General features: G+C 50.7%; 1 protein-coding gene across 3 annotated transcripts in view; it reads left to right on the forward strand.

The window, feature by feature from the left end:
• The first annotated feature begins 867 nt into the window (after nucleotides 1-867).
• Nucleotides 868-14566, forward strand: part of SDHB (succinate dehydrogenase complex iron sulfur subunit B) — a 31578-nt gene continuing 17879 nt past the window's right edge. For 2 of the 3 annotated variants that reach the window (XM_068967577.1, XM_068967578.1), the window contains exon 1: nucleotides 868-977. In XM_068967577.1, coding sequence (XP_068823678.1) covers nucleotides 906-977 — 72 coding nt within the window. In that variant the 5' untranslated portion in view covers nucleotides 868-905. Of the gene's footprint in view, nucleotides 978-9281; nucleotides 9351-14566 lie in introns of all 3 variants that reach the window. The other variant, XM_068967576.1, reaches the window with a different exon arrangement.

Consider the following 14566-nt stretch of genomic DNA (forward strand, 5'->3'; position numbering starts at 1 on the left):
GAGCCTGGCAGGCTACAGTCCACAGGGTCGCAAAGAGTCACACAGGACTGAGCGACTTAGCAGGCACGAGGAGTTTCTCGGAACCCAGGAGTGCTGAAACCTGGAAAGTCTCAGGCAAACTGCACTGTGTCTCACAGAAATGACTCAGACAGTGTTATGATTGATAAACTTTACAAGAAAGAACTGCAGTGCTGGAGAAGACTCTTGAGAGTCCCTTGGGCTGCAAGGAGATCCAAACAGTCCATCCTAAAGGAAATCCGTCCTGAATATTCATTGGAAGGACTGATGCTGAGCCGACACTGCAATCCTTTGGCCACCTGATGCGAAGAACTGACTCATTTGAAAAGACCCTGATGCTGGGAAAGATTGAAAGCGGGAGAAGAGGGGACGACAGAGGATGAGATGGATGGATGGCATCACCGACTAGATGGACATGAGTTTGAGTAAATTCCAGGAGTTGGTGATGGACAGGGAGGCCTGGCGTGCTGCAGTCCATGGGGTCGCAAAGAACTGGACGCGACTGAGCGACCGAACTGAACTGAAGTGATCAGAAAGAAGGGGTTAAAACCGGGACAGGACTTGGATCGGACGGCCCCGCCCCTCGCGCACGTAGCCCCGCCCCTCCCCGCGGCCCACCCTCGAGCCCCGCCCCCTTCCTCTGGGAAGGTCACCTTCCACCCTGGGAAGCCGAGTGGGCCTGCGCCGGCCCTCGGCCCTGCGGCGCTCGCGTGGGTTCCCCCGCCTTCCCTCCGCCCCCTCGGCGGCCGGAAGCCCCGCCCACTCGGCGGCGCCTGCGCAGCTCGCGGGGCCTCGGTGGGCCCTGGCGTGGCGCCGCGGTGCTCGGCGGGACGCCGGCGGAGCGCGACCTCGGGCTCGAGGGGCGGGGCTCGACGTCAGGCGCCAAGATGGCGGCGGTGGTCGCGCTCTCCTTGAGGCGCCGGTTCCCGGCCGCCGCCCTCGGCGGGGCCCGCCTGCAGGTGCGCCGCTCGCGGGGCTGGGGGCCAGGGCTGGCGGGAAGGTCGCGGAGACGGCCTGCACGCGAGGGGGCGGCGGAGGAGGTTGAGGGGCGGCGGGGCGGCGGGGCGGCGGGGCGGGCCCGGGGAGGAGCGCGACCCGCTCCCGCCGCGCGGCGTCCTGATGCCGGTTTCTTGCTGCTCGTCTCCGCCACCTGCGAGGTGGTCGGGGCGGAGGGGCACTTTTAGACACAGGGGGAAGAAGGGTAGGGAGGGCGCTTGGATCGTCCAGGGTCACGTGGCGAGCGGGTGACGACTGCCTGGTGCAGGCGGAGCGCGAATGCGAGCGTTCGGACGCCAGGTCCTTGTGCCGCCCGCACCCCGTCACCCCTGGGACAGCAGACCCGCCGGGCCGTGAAGGGCAGGGCCGGGGAGGCAGCCCTGCCGCGCGCACGGTTGGGAACTCGGGCAGGACGGAAAGCGCAGGGGAAGGGCGAGGCGGGGGGATCCACTCAGCCCCCGGGGGGGCCCGGGCGCCCGCAGAACACCGTGGTCTCCTCGGTGTCGCAGTACCGACCTCACAGGTTGGCCCCGGATCGGATCTGGAGGTTGGCGCTGCTCCCATTTGTATCGTTCAGGGTGCGTTGATAGTTTTCCTCCGCATCCCTTGTATTGTCAGGAAAATGGGAACATGGAGAAGGGGAAGGGAAACTGCCATTGCAGGCTGTGTGCATCCAAGACTAAGGCTTTACACATCCCTTTCGAATCCTTTCCCTCTGGGAAAAAAGTCCCGTGAGGTGGGTGAGCAGGAATTCTAACCTCCTTTTTAGAGATTTGAAAACTGGTGCAGCTGCTAAGTCGCTTCAGTCGTGTCCGACTCTGTGCGACCCCATAGACAGCAGCCCACCAGGCTCCTCTGTCCCTGGGATTCTCCAGGCAAGAGCACTTGAGTGGGTTGCCATTTTCTTCTCCCTTTGAAAACTGAGCCCCCCCAAAAAAGATTTTTTTTCACTTGCTCAAACTATCACAGCCAAGAACCAGTTGATCTAGGGCTTAAACTCACTGTTTTGAACATAATGTGTGGAAAACTCCTAGCACAGATCAAGACACGTGATAGGTGCACAGCATATATTCGTCTCTCTCCTCTTCTTGCACTCATGTGAAAATACATCTAGTATTAAGTAATTGCTGTGGTTTTACAACACGGTGCCTATGGCCCATCTTCTAATGCTAATTCTTTCCAATATGCTGTCCGTGAACTTGGACAAGTCATTTTACAGTCATTCTGAAAAGCAGGGATGGGAGAGAGGCCTGCCTACCAGAGCCTCAAGCTGGTGCCCTCTGAGCATTAAATTGGTGATTGATAATGACCTTGTTTACCTTTTATAGTTGCTGAGCAAGCAAACAAGTTGTGAGAGCCTGGCCAATGAGAGCGAGTTCTAAAGCTCAGGTCCCTCTTCCAAGAATGAATTATAGAGAGGGCTGGTTTCATAGGTCAGTGTTGTAATTCCTAATGAGGCCATCCTAGGGCCCTGAGGGCAGAGAACAGAAGATTCCACCCTCTCGCTTACCGTTTTCTAGGAATATGCATTCATACCCTCAAAAGCCACCTGAAAAGTAATGAGTGTGGTGTGTTACGTTTGGGCTTATTCAGATTCTAGGAGTCTAGAACGTGGTGGGGTTTCTCTTCTGAATTCCCTTTATACTTTAGTTTGCACCACCGGACCACAGTTCTGCCTGTAAGTATTTCCCTGTAATGTATTGTTGCCTGTGATGTTGCTTCGTGTTCTCGTCTAGACTGTGTATTCCTTGAGGGCAGTTACCGCCTACTTTTATTTGTGTATCTTTGCTCCCAGCACTGGCAGGGTTAGGATATTTGTCTGCCAATCAAAATGATACAGGAACTGATACGGTTGACAATATTGGAAAGCAGAAATTATTTTCTGAACAATTCTAGGAGCTTGGCCCTCCACTTAATCCTCTAAGGTAGATGTTAATACTCCCCGCCTTCTTGCAAAAGAGGAGCTAAAATCAGAAAGGTTGTGTAATTTGCCGAAGAACATTCAGCTCTCAAGTGGTAGAGCTGTGATTTGCAGCAGTGCCACTCACACATTTCAGAAGCAAGCCTGACCTCTTGTTCTTCCCAGGTTTGCAGGGGCCTCCCTGCCTTCCTCCCCTCCGTCTCTCACCTTCCTGTCCCACCTCCAAACCTGCCTCTCAGTTCAGTCCAGTCGCTCAGTCGTGTCCGACTCTGCGACCCCATGAACCACAGGATGCCAGGCCTCCCTGTCCATCACCAACTCCCAGAGTCTACCCAAACCCATGTCCATCGAGTTGGTGATGCCATCCAGCCATCTCATCCTCTGTCGTCCCCTTCTCTTCCTGCCCTCAATCTTTCCCAGCATCAGGGTCAAACCTGTCTCCATCTGGCTCCAAACCTGCCCCTTAAGGGAGCTTTCCTAGAGAACAAACAGGGTGCCTTCAGCATGATGGAGGATCCACCCTTCTTATCCTCAGCTCCATTTCAGCCCAGTTGTTGATGACCTTGCTTCTCCCCTTAAATTATAAACTGTGGATTTCATCTTATCTAAGATGTCCTGCAAAGGTGCACTCAGCCTTGAACACTCTTTAATTTTGTAGATTGAGGTAGAAATGCTTTTGAAGGACCTCCCCCTGCCCTTGCTCTTGGGTTTGGAGTATGAATTGCTAGATAGGCTACAAAAAAAAAACCTCAACTATTTGCTCACCTCTTCATGTGTGCCCGTATATTGCCCTCTTCGGCCTGTTACTGTGAGAGAATTGGCAGCGCCCCTCTAGCCACCCTTCACTCTTGCTCTCCCCCCATCGCTTGTTCAAAGATAGCTTTCCAGAGATTCTCCTCTTCCCCTCGCAATCAGCAGTAGCACACAAACACGGTATTTTTCTCATCTCAGAAAAAGCCATATCCAGCCACCACCCCAGGTCTCCACTCATGTTTATAGAAAAATTTCCCAAGAGGTGTCTGAACTCACCAACCAGTTCTCTCTCCACATCTTCTCAGGAACTTCTTCACTCAAACTTTTCATCCTTAGCACTTGACGGAAGATACTTGGGTCAGAGCCACCAGGGACTTGGCTTTGTTAACTCCAACGTCAGTTCTCATGGGACTTGGCTCCCTGAAGCATACTGTTAAATCCCTCCTCAAAACATGTTTTTGGCCTGCCTGCCAGGCTCCAGGTAGTCCTCCTCTCGTGTTGGCAGTCCTTTCTCTCTCCCTTTGCTGATTTCTTCACATTGCCCCAAACTCTAGGGAGTCTCTCCTTAGGTCTCGTCTTTATAGACACTCCTTTGGGCTTTAGATGCCTCCTAAATTTATGTCTCCAGCCAAGACATCACCCCAAATCTTCAGACTCAGATGGCCACTCAGCCATATTCTCAGAATTTCCACATGGGTGTTTAATAAACTTTGCTGGCACAAAACCAAAACCCTGAGACACACACACCAGCCCTCTCCTCCCGTTTCACCTGATGGTAGCTCCATCCTTCACGTTGCTTCAGCTCAGTCGCTCAGTTGTGTCCGACTCTTTGCGACCCCGTGGACTGCAGCACGCCAGGCCTCCCTGTCCATCAGCAACTCCCAGAGTTTACTCAGATTCATGTCCATTGAGTCAGTGATGCCATCCAGCCATCTCATCCTCTGTCATCCCTTTCTCCTCCTGCCTTCAATTTTTCCCAGCATCAGGGTCTTTTCCATTGAGTTGCCTCTTCACATCAGGTGGCCAAAGTATTGGGAGTTTAAGCTTCAACATCAGTCCTTCCGATGAACACCCAGGACTGATCTCCTTTAGGATGGGCGGGTTGGATCTCCTTGCAGTCCAAGGGACTCTCAAGAGTCTTCTCCAGCACCACAGTTCAAAAGCATCAATTCTTCGGCGCTCAGCTTTCTTTATAGTCCAACTCTCACATCCATACACGACTACCGGAAGAATCATACCTTTCACTAGACAGACCTTTGTTGGCAAAATAATGTCTTTGCTTTTATTATTAATATGCTCTGTAGGTAGGACTTCCCTGTTGGGTCAGCCAGTAAAGCGTCTGCCTGCAGTGCGGGAGACCCAGGTTCGATCCCTGGGTTGGGAAGATCCCCTGGAGAAGGAAATGGCAACCCACTCCAATACTTTTGCCTAGAACATCCCATGGACGGAGAAACCTGGTAGGCTACAGTCCATGAGGTCCCAAAGAGTTGGACACGACTGAGCAACTTCACTTTCACTTTGAGGATGGTCATAACTTTTCTTCCAAGGAACAAGCGTCTTTTAATTTCATGGCTGCAGTCACCATCTGCAGTGATTTTAGTGCCCAAAAAAATAGTCTGTCACTGTTTCCACTATTTCCCCGTCTATTTGCCATGAAATGATGGGACCAGATGCCATGATCTTAGTTTTTTGAATGTTGAGCTTTAAGCCAACTTTTTCACTCTTTCACTTTCATCAAGAGGCTCTTTAGCTCCTCTTCACTTTCTGCCATAAGGGTGGTGTCATCTGCATATCTGAGGTTATTGATATTTCTCCTGGCAATCTAGATTCCAGCTTGTGCTTCATCCAGCCCAGCATTTCTCTTGATGTACTCTGTATATAAGTTAAATCAGCAGGGTGACAATATACAGCCTTGACTACTCCTTTTCCTATTTGGAACCAGTCTGTTGTTCCATTTTCAGTTCTAACTTCTGTTGCTTTCTGACCTGCATACAGATTTCTCAGGAGGCAGGTCAGGTGGTCTGGTATTCCCATCTCTTTAAGAATTTTCCACAGTTTGTTGTGATCCACACAAAGGCTTTGGCATAGTCAACAAAGTAGAAATAGATGCTTTTCTGTAACTGTCTTGCTTTTTCCATGATCCATCGGATGTTGGGATTTTGATCTCTGGTTCCTCTGCATTTTCTAAAACCAGCTTGAACATCAGGAAGTTCATGGTTCATGTATTGCTGAAGCCTGGCTTGGAGAATTTTGAGCATTACTTTACTAGCATGTGAGATGAGTGCAATTGTGCGGTAGTTTGAGCATTATTTGGCATTGCCTTTCTTTGGGATTGGAATGAAAACTGACCTTTTCCAGTCCTGTGGCCACTGCTGAGTTTTCCAAATTTGCTGGCATATTGAGTGCAGCACTTTCACAGCATCATCTTTCAGGATTTGAAAGAGCTCAACTGGAATTCCGTTACCTCCTCTAGCTTTGTTCGTAGTGATGCTTTCCAAGGCCCACTTCACTTCACATTCCAGGATGTCTGGCTCTAGATGAGTTGATTGCACCATTGTGATTATCTGGGTCGTGAAGATCTTTTTTGTACAGTTCTCCTGTGTATTCTTGCCACCTCTTCTTAATATCTTCTGCTTCTGTTAGGCCCATACCATTTCTGTCCTTTATCAAGCCCATCTTTGCATGAAATGTTCCCTTGGTCTCTCTAATTTTCTTGAAAAGATCTCTAGTCTTTTCCCATTCTATTGTTTTTCTCTATTTCTTTGCATTGATCGCTGAGGAAGGCTTTCTATCTCCTTGCTATTCTTTGAAACTCTGCATTTAAATGAGCATGTCTTTCCTTTTCTCCTTTGCTTTTCACTTCTCTTCTTTTCCCAGCTATTTTAAGGCCTCTCCAGACAGTCATTTTGCCTTTTTGCATTTCTTTTTCTTGGGGATGGTCTTGCTCCCTGTCTCCTGTACAGTGTCACGAACCTCTGTCCGTAGTTCTTCAGACACTCTATCTAATCCCTTGAATCTATTTCTCACTTCCATTGTATAATCGTAAGGGATGTGATTTAGGTCATACCTGAATGGTCTAGTGGTTTTCCCCACTTTCTTCAATTTAAGTCTGAATTTGGCAATAAGAAGTTCATGATCTGAGCCACAGTCAGCTCCCGGTCTTATTTTTGCTGACTGTGTAGAGCTTCTCCATCTTTGGCTGCAAAGAAAATAATCAGTCTGATTTCGATGTTCACCATCTGGTGATGTCTATGTATAGAGTCTTCTCTTGTGTTGTTGGAAGAGGGTGTTTGCTGTGGCCAGTGCGTTCTCTTGGCAAAACTCTATTAGCCTTTGCCCTTCTTCCTTTTGTACTCCGAGGCCAAATTTGGCTATCTGGACCAACTGCCGCCTGAAGTCTTGCTGATGATGTGAGTAAAACATCTGTTGTTTGGGGGAAAGGAGTCCTCTTTCTGTGCTGCTGTGTTCTGGATTTGCATTTTCACCGCTGTATACAGCAGCTACAAGGTGGGCTTTGGGGTTAGATGGCCTGTGTTTGAATCCTGGCTCTTTTGTTTTATGACCTTATTCTTATTGTTTAATTAAGAATGGAAAAGCTTTTCTGATAGAGATGTAAAGATTAGAGATCCTTGAGTACGGTGTCGGGCACATGGAAAGGGCTCAGTGACGAAAGCTGTTATTTCACTTTTACTTTTGCCACAAACACCTGCAGAACAGATGTTTAGATTTCTCTTCAGGGAGTGTTTTTAAGTCACTTCCCCCACGACCCTGTGGATTAGCTCTTACGCAGTCCTCAAGACGAGCACAGCTCCTCCGCTTTCAGAGCCACGACCTGCTCTGTTCTTTTTGATGTCAGTGTCTTCTATCGTTCCTGTTAGCCTCCCCCCTACTGTATCAAGTGTTGTATAAAATATGGCTTTAACTCAAAATTAATTTAAATTCGTTCTTTTGGAAAAAATATCAGCGACACCTTGGGGTGCCTCAGAACTTAGGCGGGGCCGCCGCCTCGTGAGGCTCCAGTGCGCTGCCGTCAGAACTTAGGCGGGGCCGCCGCCTCGTGAGGCTCCAGTGCGCTGCTGTGAGAACTTAGGCGGGGCCGCCGCCTCGTGAGGCTCCAGTGGGCTGCTGTGAGAACTTAGGCGGGGCCGCCGCCTCGTGAGGCTCCAGTGCGCTGCTGTGAGAACTTAGGCGGGGCCGCCGCCTCGTGAGGCTCCAGTGGGCTGCCGTGAGAACTTAGGCGGGGCCGCCGCCTCGTGAGGCTCCAGTGCGCTGCCGTCAGAACTTAGGCGGGGCCGCCGCCTCGTGAGGCTCCAGTGGGCTGCTGTGAGAACTTAGGCGGGGCCGCCGCCTCGTGAGGCTCCAGTGGGCTGCTGTGAGAACTTAGGCGGGGCCGCCGCCTCGTGAGGCTCCAGTGGGCTGCTGTGAGAACTTAGGCGGGGCCGCCGCCTCGTGAGGCTCCAGTGCGCTGCTGTGAGAACTTAGGCGGGGCCGCCGCCTCGTGAGGCTCCAGTGCGCTGCTGTGAGAACTTAGGCGGGGCCGCCGCCTCGTGAGGCTCCAGTGGGCTGCCGTCAGAACTTAGGCGGGGCCGCCGCCTCGTGAGGCTCCAGTGCGCTGCCGTCAGAACTTAGGCGGGGCCGCCGCCTCGTGAGGCTCCAGTGCGCTGCCGTCAGAACTTAGGCGGGGCCGCCGCCTCGTGAGGCTCCAGTGCGCTGCTGTGAGAACTTAGGAGGGCCGCCGCCTCGTGAGGCTCCAGTGCGCTGCTGTGAGAACTTAGGCGGGGCCGCCGCCTCGTGAGGCTCCAGTGGGCTGCTGTGAGAACTTAGGCGGGGCCGCCGCCTCGTGAGGCTCCAGTGGGCTGCTGTGAGAACTTAGGCGGGGCCGCCGCCTCGTGAGGCTCCAGTGGGCTGCTGTGAGAACTTAGGCGGGGCCGCCGCCTCGTGAGGCTCCAGTCGCGCTTGTTTTGCTTTTGTCTTGCATCATCCTTACGATAAGAGAGTTTTTAATGATTTCTGAGCAAACACAGTTTATTTGGGGACGATCTTCATGATCAAGTTTAGAGCTTTGGCTCTTGGTAAAGTGGACAGGAAGCAAATATATAAGTATTAGAGGTGTTCGAGTGCGGGCTCATTGCTGTAACCGCGGTCATTTCTGACAGGCCTTTGTGGGAGGTAAACTGAGCTTAGGAGAGCCAGACGCCTGTGCCCATCGACAGCACTGTTAAATCAGGCTTTGAAACCAGCTGACGGCCGCAAAGTCCCAGACTCTTCTAAATTCCAAGGTTTACCAATGGTTTTGAATCTGTAGAAGTTAATTTTTAAAGGCATTTTGTCCCTCTCCCCCTACTACCTGACTCAGGCACAGCAGCTCCCTACTTTGGAGCACAGCTTATTGAAAGGTAAACAGTCTGCTACCACTTGTTGCTGTTGTCCAGTCGCCCAGTCATGTCTGACTGTCTGAGACCCGGTGGACTGCAGCACAGCAGGCCTCCCGTCCCCCACCAGCTCCTGCAGTTTGCCCAGATTCATGTCCAGTGCACTGGGGATGCCCTCCAGCCGTCTCACCCAGCGCTTCCCCCTCTCTTTCTGCCCTCAGGCTTTCCCAGCATCAGGCTCTTCTCTCAGCAGTTGGCTGTTCACAGCAGTTTCACCATCAGGCCTTCCGGTGAGTTTCAGGGTTGATCTCCTTGCTGTCCAAAGGACTGTCAAGAGTCTTCTCCAGCACCACAGTTCAAAGGCATCAGTTCTTCAGCGCTCAGCTTCTTTATGCTCCACCTCTGACAACTGTGTGGGACCGCTGGAAGGACTGTAGCCTCCACTGCGTGGGCCTTTGTTGGCCAGGTGATGTCTTTGCTTTTAATTGCAGTCTGGGTTTGTTGTAGCTTTCTTGCCAAAAAGCAGTCGCCTTCTGGTTCCATGACTGCTGTAGACACTGCCGTGATCCTAGAGCCCAGGGAAGAGAGACCTGCCACCGCGTCCACCTTTTCCCCCTTGACTTGCCAGGAAGTGATGGGACCAGATGCTATGGTCTTAGTGTTTTAAATGTTGAGTTTCAAGGTGTCTTTTCACCCTCCTTCCTCACCCTCATCAAGTGGTTCTTGAGCTCCTCTTCACTTTCTGCCGTTAGAGTGGTGTCATCCGTATATCTGAGGTTATTGATGTTTCTCCTGCCAAGCTTGATACCAGCTTATAACTCATCCAGCCTGGCATTTCTTGTGATGTGCTCAGCGTATCAGTTAAATAAACAGTTAAATAAACAAACAGCCTTTTCATACTCCTTTCTCTGTCCTGAACCAGTCCATTGTTCCATGTCTAGTTCTAATTGTTGCTTCTTGACCTGCATACAGGTTTCTCAGGAGGCAGGTAAGGTGGTCTGGTATTCCCATCTCTTTAACAGTTTTCCACAGTTTGTTATGATCGACACAGTCAAAGGCTTTAACGTAGTCGAACAAACAGAGATAGATGTTTTTCGGGAACTCCCTTGCTTTCTCTCTGATCCAGTGAATGTTGGCGAATTGATCTCTGGTTCCTCTGCGTTTTCTAAACCCAGCAGTTACACTCCTGGGCATTTACCCCTGAGAAATGGAGACTTCTGTTCACATAGAAATTTGTCCACAACTGCTCGTTACAGCTTTATTCATAATAGCCTCAAACGTGGAAACAGCCTTCTAGTGGTTGAGTGGCTTAACTGCGATGCACCGGGGAGCACTGCTGGGCAATAAGAAGAAATGTGTTTAGGCGTCTAACGTGGCTGAGTCTCCAGAGTTACGCTGAATGAAGGCCCCCCCCGCCAAGTTAGAGAAGAGATGATTACATTATATAACTTTTGTTCAGTGACAGGCTTATAAAAATGTAGCAGGTTAGTAGTTGCTGGGGGTGGAGGAGCGGGGATGGGAGGGCTGCGGGGCCTGACTGTGACTGTAAAGGAGCAGGTCCTTGTGATGACGGATGCGATGCTCTGCACTCGCGGCCGACCCTGCGGCCCCGTGGACCACACGGTCCATGGGATTCTCCAGGCCAGAATACTGGAGTGGGCAGCCATTCCCCTCTCCAGGGGATCTTCCCAACGCAGGGATCGAACCCAGGTCTCCCGCCTTGCAGGCAGGTGCTTTACCAGCTGAGCCACAGGGAGGCCATACCTTGACTATATCGGGGTTATACCGTGCTGTAGTTTTGTGCACTGAGGGAAATCAAGTAAGGGACAGGTGGGAGCTCAATATTATTTCTTATAAATGCATGGGATTCTACAGTTATTTCCAAATGAAAGGTGTTAGCTTAAAGAGCAGCAGTCTATGAGTGTATGCAGCAACATGAATGAATCTCAGAAGCATTTTGAGGAGCAAGAGAAGCCAGGCCCACAGTGTGTGATCTCATGGTGTTTATATGGAGTTCTGTCAGGCAGATCTGCAGTGATAGAAAGCCAGTCAGTTGCGGGGGAGGGGGGGAGAGGGCGCTGACTGCAGAGAAACACTAGAGGACCTTCTTAATGGGGATGTTCTGCTGTGATTGTGGTAGTGGTTATACAATTTCATCAAAACTCATCAAACTATGCACTTAAAATTGGTGACTCATAATGAATATACCTCATTAAATCTCACAAAAAAAGAGTGAAGAAGTGAAGTGAAGTTGCTCAGTCGTGTCCGACTCTTTGCAACCCCATGGACTGTAGCCTACCAGGTTCCTCCGTCCAGGGGATTTTCCAGGCAAGGATACTGGAGAGGGTTGCCATTTCCTTCTCCAGGGGATCTTCCCAACCAGGGATCGAACCCGGGTCTCCCGCGTTGTAGCCAGACGCTTTACTGTCTGAGCCACCAGGGCAGTCCCCAGAAAGGGTGGGGGTAGGGCAGTTAAGCAAGCAAAAGCTTGCTGGAGCTAATACCTGCAACCGGGAATTCTCGGCAGTCTAGTGGTTAGGACGCCCCTTTTCACTGCTGAGGGCAGAGGTTCTGGGCTACTGAGGTCCTGCGCGCTGGCAGGACACCGCCAAAAATGTCAAGAGTCTGTTCACCTCCTCTTAGTCACCACAAGGTGGCGTTATCCAAGCATTCCTGACATTTCACAAAATGGAGTCTCTAGTTGGAAAGTGTTCATTTGCAGAAGTGACTTTCCTTTTTTCAGTGATCCTCACCAGCTTGGTGATTTGATAAGATACAGCTTTCATCTTCACCTTCACTTTCATTTTCTTCATACGTTTTCTTCCCTTACTGAGGGTTGATATCTTCAGCTTTGTTTAATTTGGGCTGGTTTTTGCCAGCCATTAGTGAACTCCAGTGCATTTCTTGTAATTACTGAGTGAACCTTAAGAGTTTTTGCTTTCTTTAGCAGTTTATAAGAGAATGAGCTGGCCTGGAATGTAGCTTGAATCTTGCCAAGTACTCTCTAGACTGGCGAGACCCTCCCCTCCTCACAGCCGCAGGAGAAGCCCGCAGGACTTGTGTGGCCTCTGCCTTGTTTTGTCTGCCTAAATGCAAAAGGGCTTCAAGGACGAGGGGACGGCGGCGGCTTGGCATTCATTGTACGGGAATGCCACAGACAGAGGGGTACTTTTATTTCTTAATGGCTTGATGTAGGTTGCACTGTTCAGCCTTTTAAGGTACATTCAGAATAAACCACATTTTTGCATTATTCTAATGCTCAGTTTTTGCTCTTTTCTTCAATCATTCCTAACCATGGATTGAACTGTTATATGCAGGGGCCTGGACCAGGTCTGCTGGGAGACGTGAAGTGTAGGGCTCCATGCTCTGTATCGACTTGACTGGGCCCAGACCCTTGGTCAGATGTTTCTCTGGGTGTTTCAGTGAGAGTGTTTTTGAATGAGTTTAACATTTTAATTGATAGATTGACAGAGGAATACAGTTATTATATGATACAATTTATATGTGGAGTCTTAAAAATACAGCAAAATACTGAACAGAACCAAAAAGGAAGTGGAACAAACATGGTTACCAGCGGGGGGCGGTGAGGTGGGGGGCACGGTCTGCTGGGCGGAAGACGGGCTCAGGGAGGCGCAGGACAGCATGGGGACTGTAGCCAGTCTCTTGTAATAACTGTAGATGCGAAGTAAGCCTTAAGATTGTATCAGAATATTTGGGGGAATTCTCGGTGGTCCAGTGGTTAAGACTTAAGGCTTTCACTGCTGAGGACCCGGATTCAGCCCTTGGTTAGGGAACTAAGATCCAACAAGCTGCACAATGTGGCCAGAAAATATAATTTTTAAAAAAATTTAAATTGTTTAAAAGTGTTTAATTACATTTTAGAAAATAGGATAGACTGAGTGAAGCATATTGCGCTTTCTAACATGGGCGACCATATCCGGTCGATTGAAGATACCGATAGAACAAAAAACTGGCCCTCCTTCAAATCAGAGGAAGCCCGTCTGTCAGGCTGGGATATTGATTCTTCTTCTCGCCTTTGGACTTGAAGTAACAGCTCTTCCTGGGTCTTGAGCGTGCTGGCATTTGAACTGGGGCTGCGTCATCGGCTCTCCAGCTTGCCAGTTGCGGATCTTGGGGGTTGTTTTCCCCTAACCACACGAGCCAGTTCGCCGTAGTCACGTGGGCCCGTTCTGTATACTAACCCTCTTTTCACACGTGTGTGTGTGTGCGGGCACACACCATTGGGTCCTGTTTCTCTGGAGAGCCTGGCTGATACACATGCCCTGGAGGAGTCAGGATGTGAGGAGAAGGAAACGGCACCGAGAAGAGGCCTGAGAAGACTCCCAGATGAACAGAACCGTGTTCGGGAACGTGGGCTCTGGAGCCAGACCTGGGTTCCAGTCCTGGCTCCACTCACCAGCTCTTGATCATGGGCCCATCACTTGACCTCTGAGCCTCATTTGCTTGTCTTTAAAAATGAAGATCCAGTGGAGTCATTAATATAAAGCATTTAATACAGTGCCTGGCAGTAATAAATAGTGGCTTTTAAGATGAGTGTAAATTTAAACAGAAAACTTTTTGAGCAAAGCACCCTTTTTGCAAATACGTTTTTGTGGGGAGGCTGCTCTGTCGGAAGGAGGGCGGGAAGCCAGTCCCCCTTACCATTGTCGTCTCCCAGCAGCCCCCGGCGGCGCTCCAGGGCCCCGTGGCGCGCGTGAGGCCAACTGGCACAGACTGTGGATGCCCAGGAGCTGTGTTCAGAGCGCAGGTCTCTGCTGCTGTTAGTGCCCAGGCTTTACCTTGTTTTAAGATACGGTATGCGTTACCTGGTTTCCTCTGCTGCTGTACACAGCCGTCCTGCTGCGGGCGGATTGTTTGTGTTCCCCCAGAATTCATACGTAGGACCCCTGATGCCCACTGTGATGGTACCTGAACCTGGGGCCTTTGAGAGGGAATTAGGGTTAGATGAGGTCATGAGGGCAGGACCTGTGTGGTGGGTCACTGCCCTTACGGAGAGAAGGAGAGACCTGAGGTCTCTGCAGCAAGTGGAGGTGGAGCAGGATGCAGCCGTCTGTCCTCACTTGGACACCAAAGCGGACCTGCTGACACCTGGCTCTTGGACTTCTAGCCTCCAGAACCATGAGAAGTAAATGTCTGCTGTGTTAGCCGCCTAGTCTTCGGTGTTTTTTTTTTTTTACAGTGACTCAGGCTAAAATACCTAATCGAAGCACCAGCGTCTCTCCGATCACCGCAGTCGCTTTCTAACTGGTTTCCCTAGATGTCATCTGACGAGTCTTCCTTTGTAAGCCAGTGGTGGTCTTCTCAAAAATAAAATGTCATCCACCTGATAAATTTTTGTTAGCTTCTCTTTGCTGTTAGGATAAGATCAAAACTTAGAAGTCTTTCTTGCCTTCCTGGAGCCTGCCCCATCTCATCCCGTCTCAGGTTAGCCTCTGCACAGTGGACGTCTCTCCGTCCTCACAGGGGTCTGTGCCCTCCCACCCAG

Source organism: Capricornis sumatraensis, chromosome 3, assembly GCF_032405125.1.
Source record: "Capricornis sumatraensis isolate serow.1 chromosome 3, serow.2, whole genome shotgun sequence".
NCBI lineage: Eukaryota > Metazoa > Chordata > Mammalia > Artiodactyla > Bovidae > Capricornis > Capricornis sumatraensis.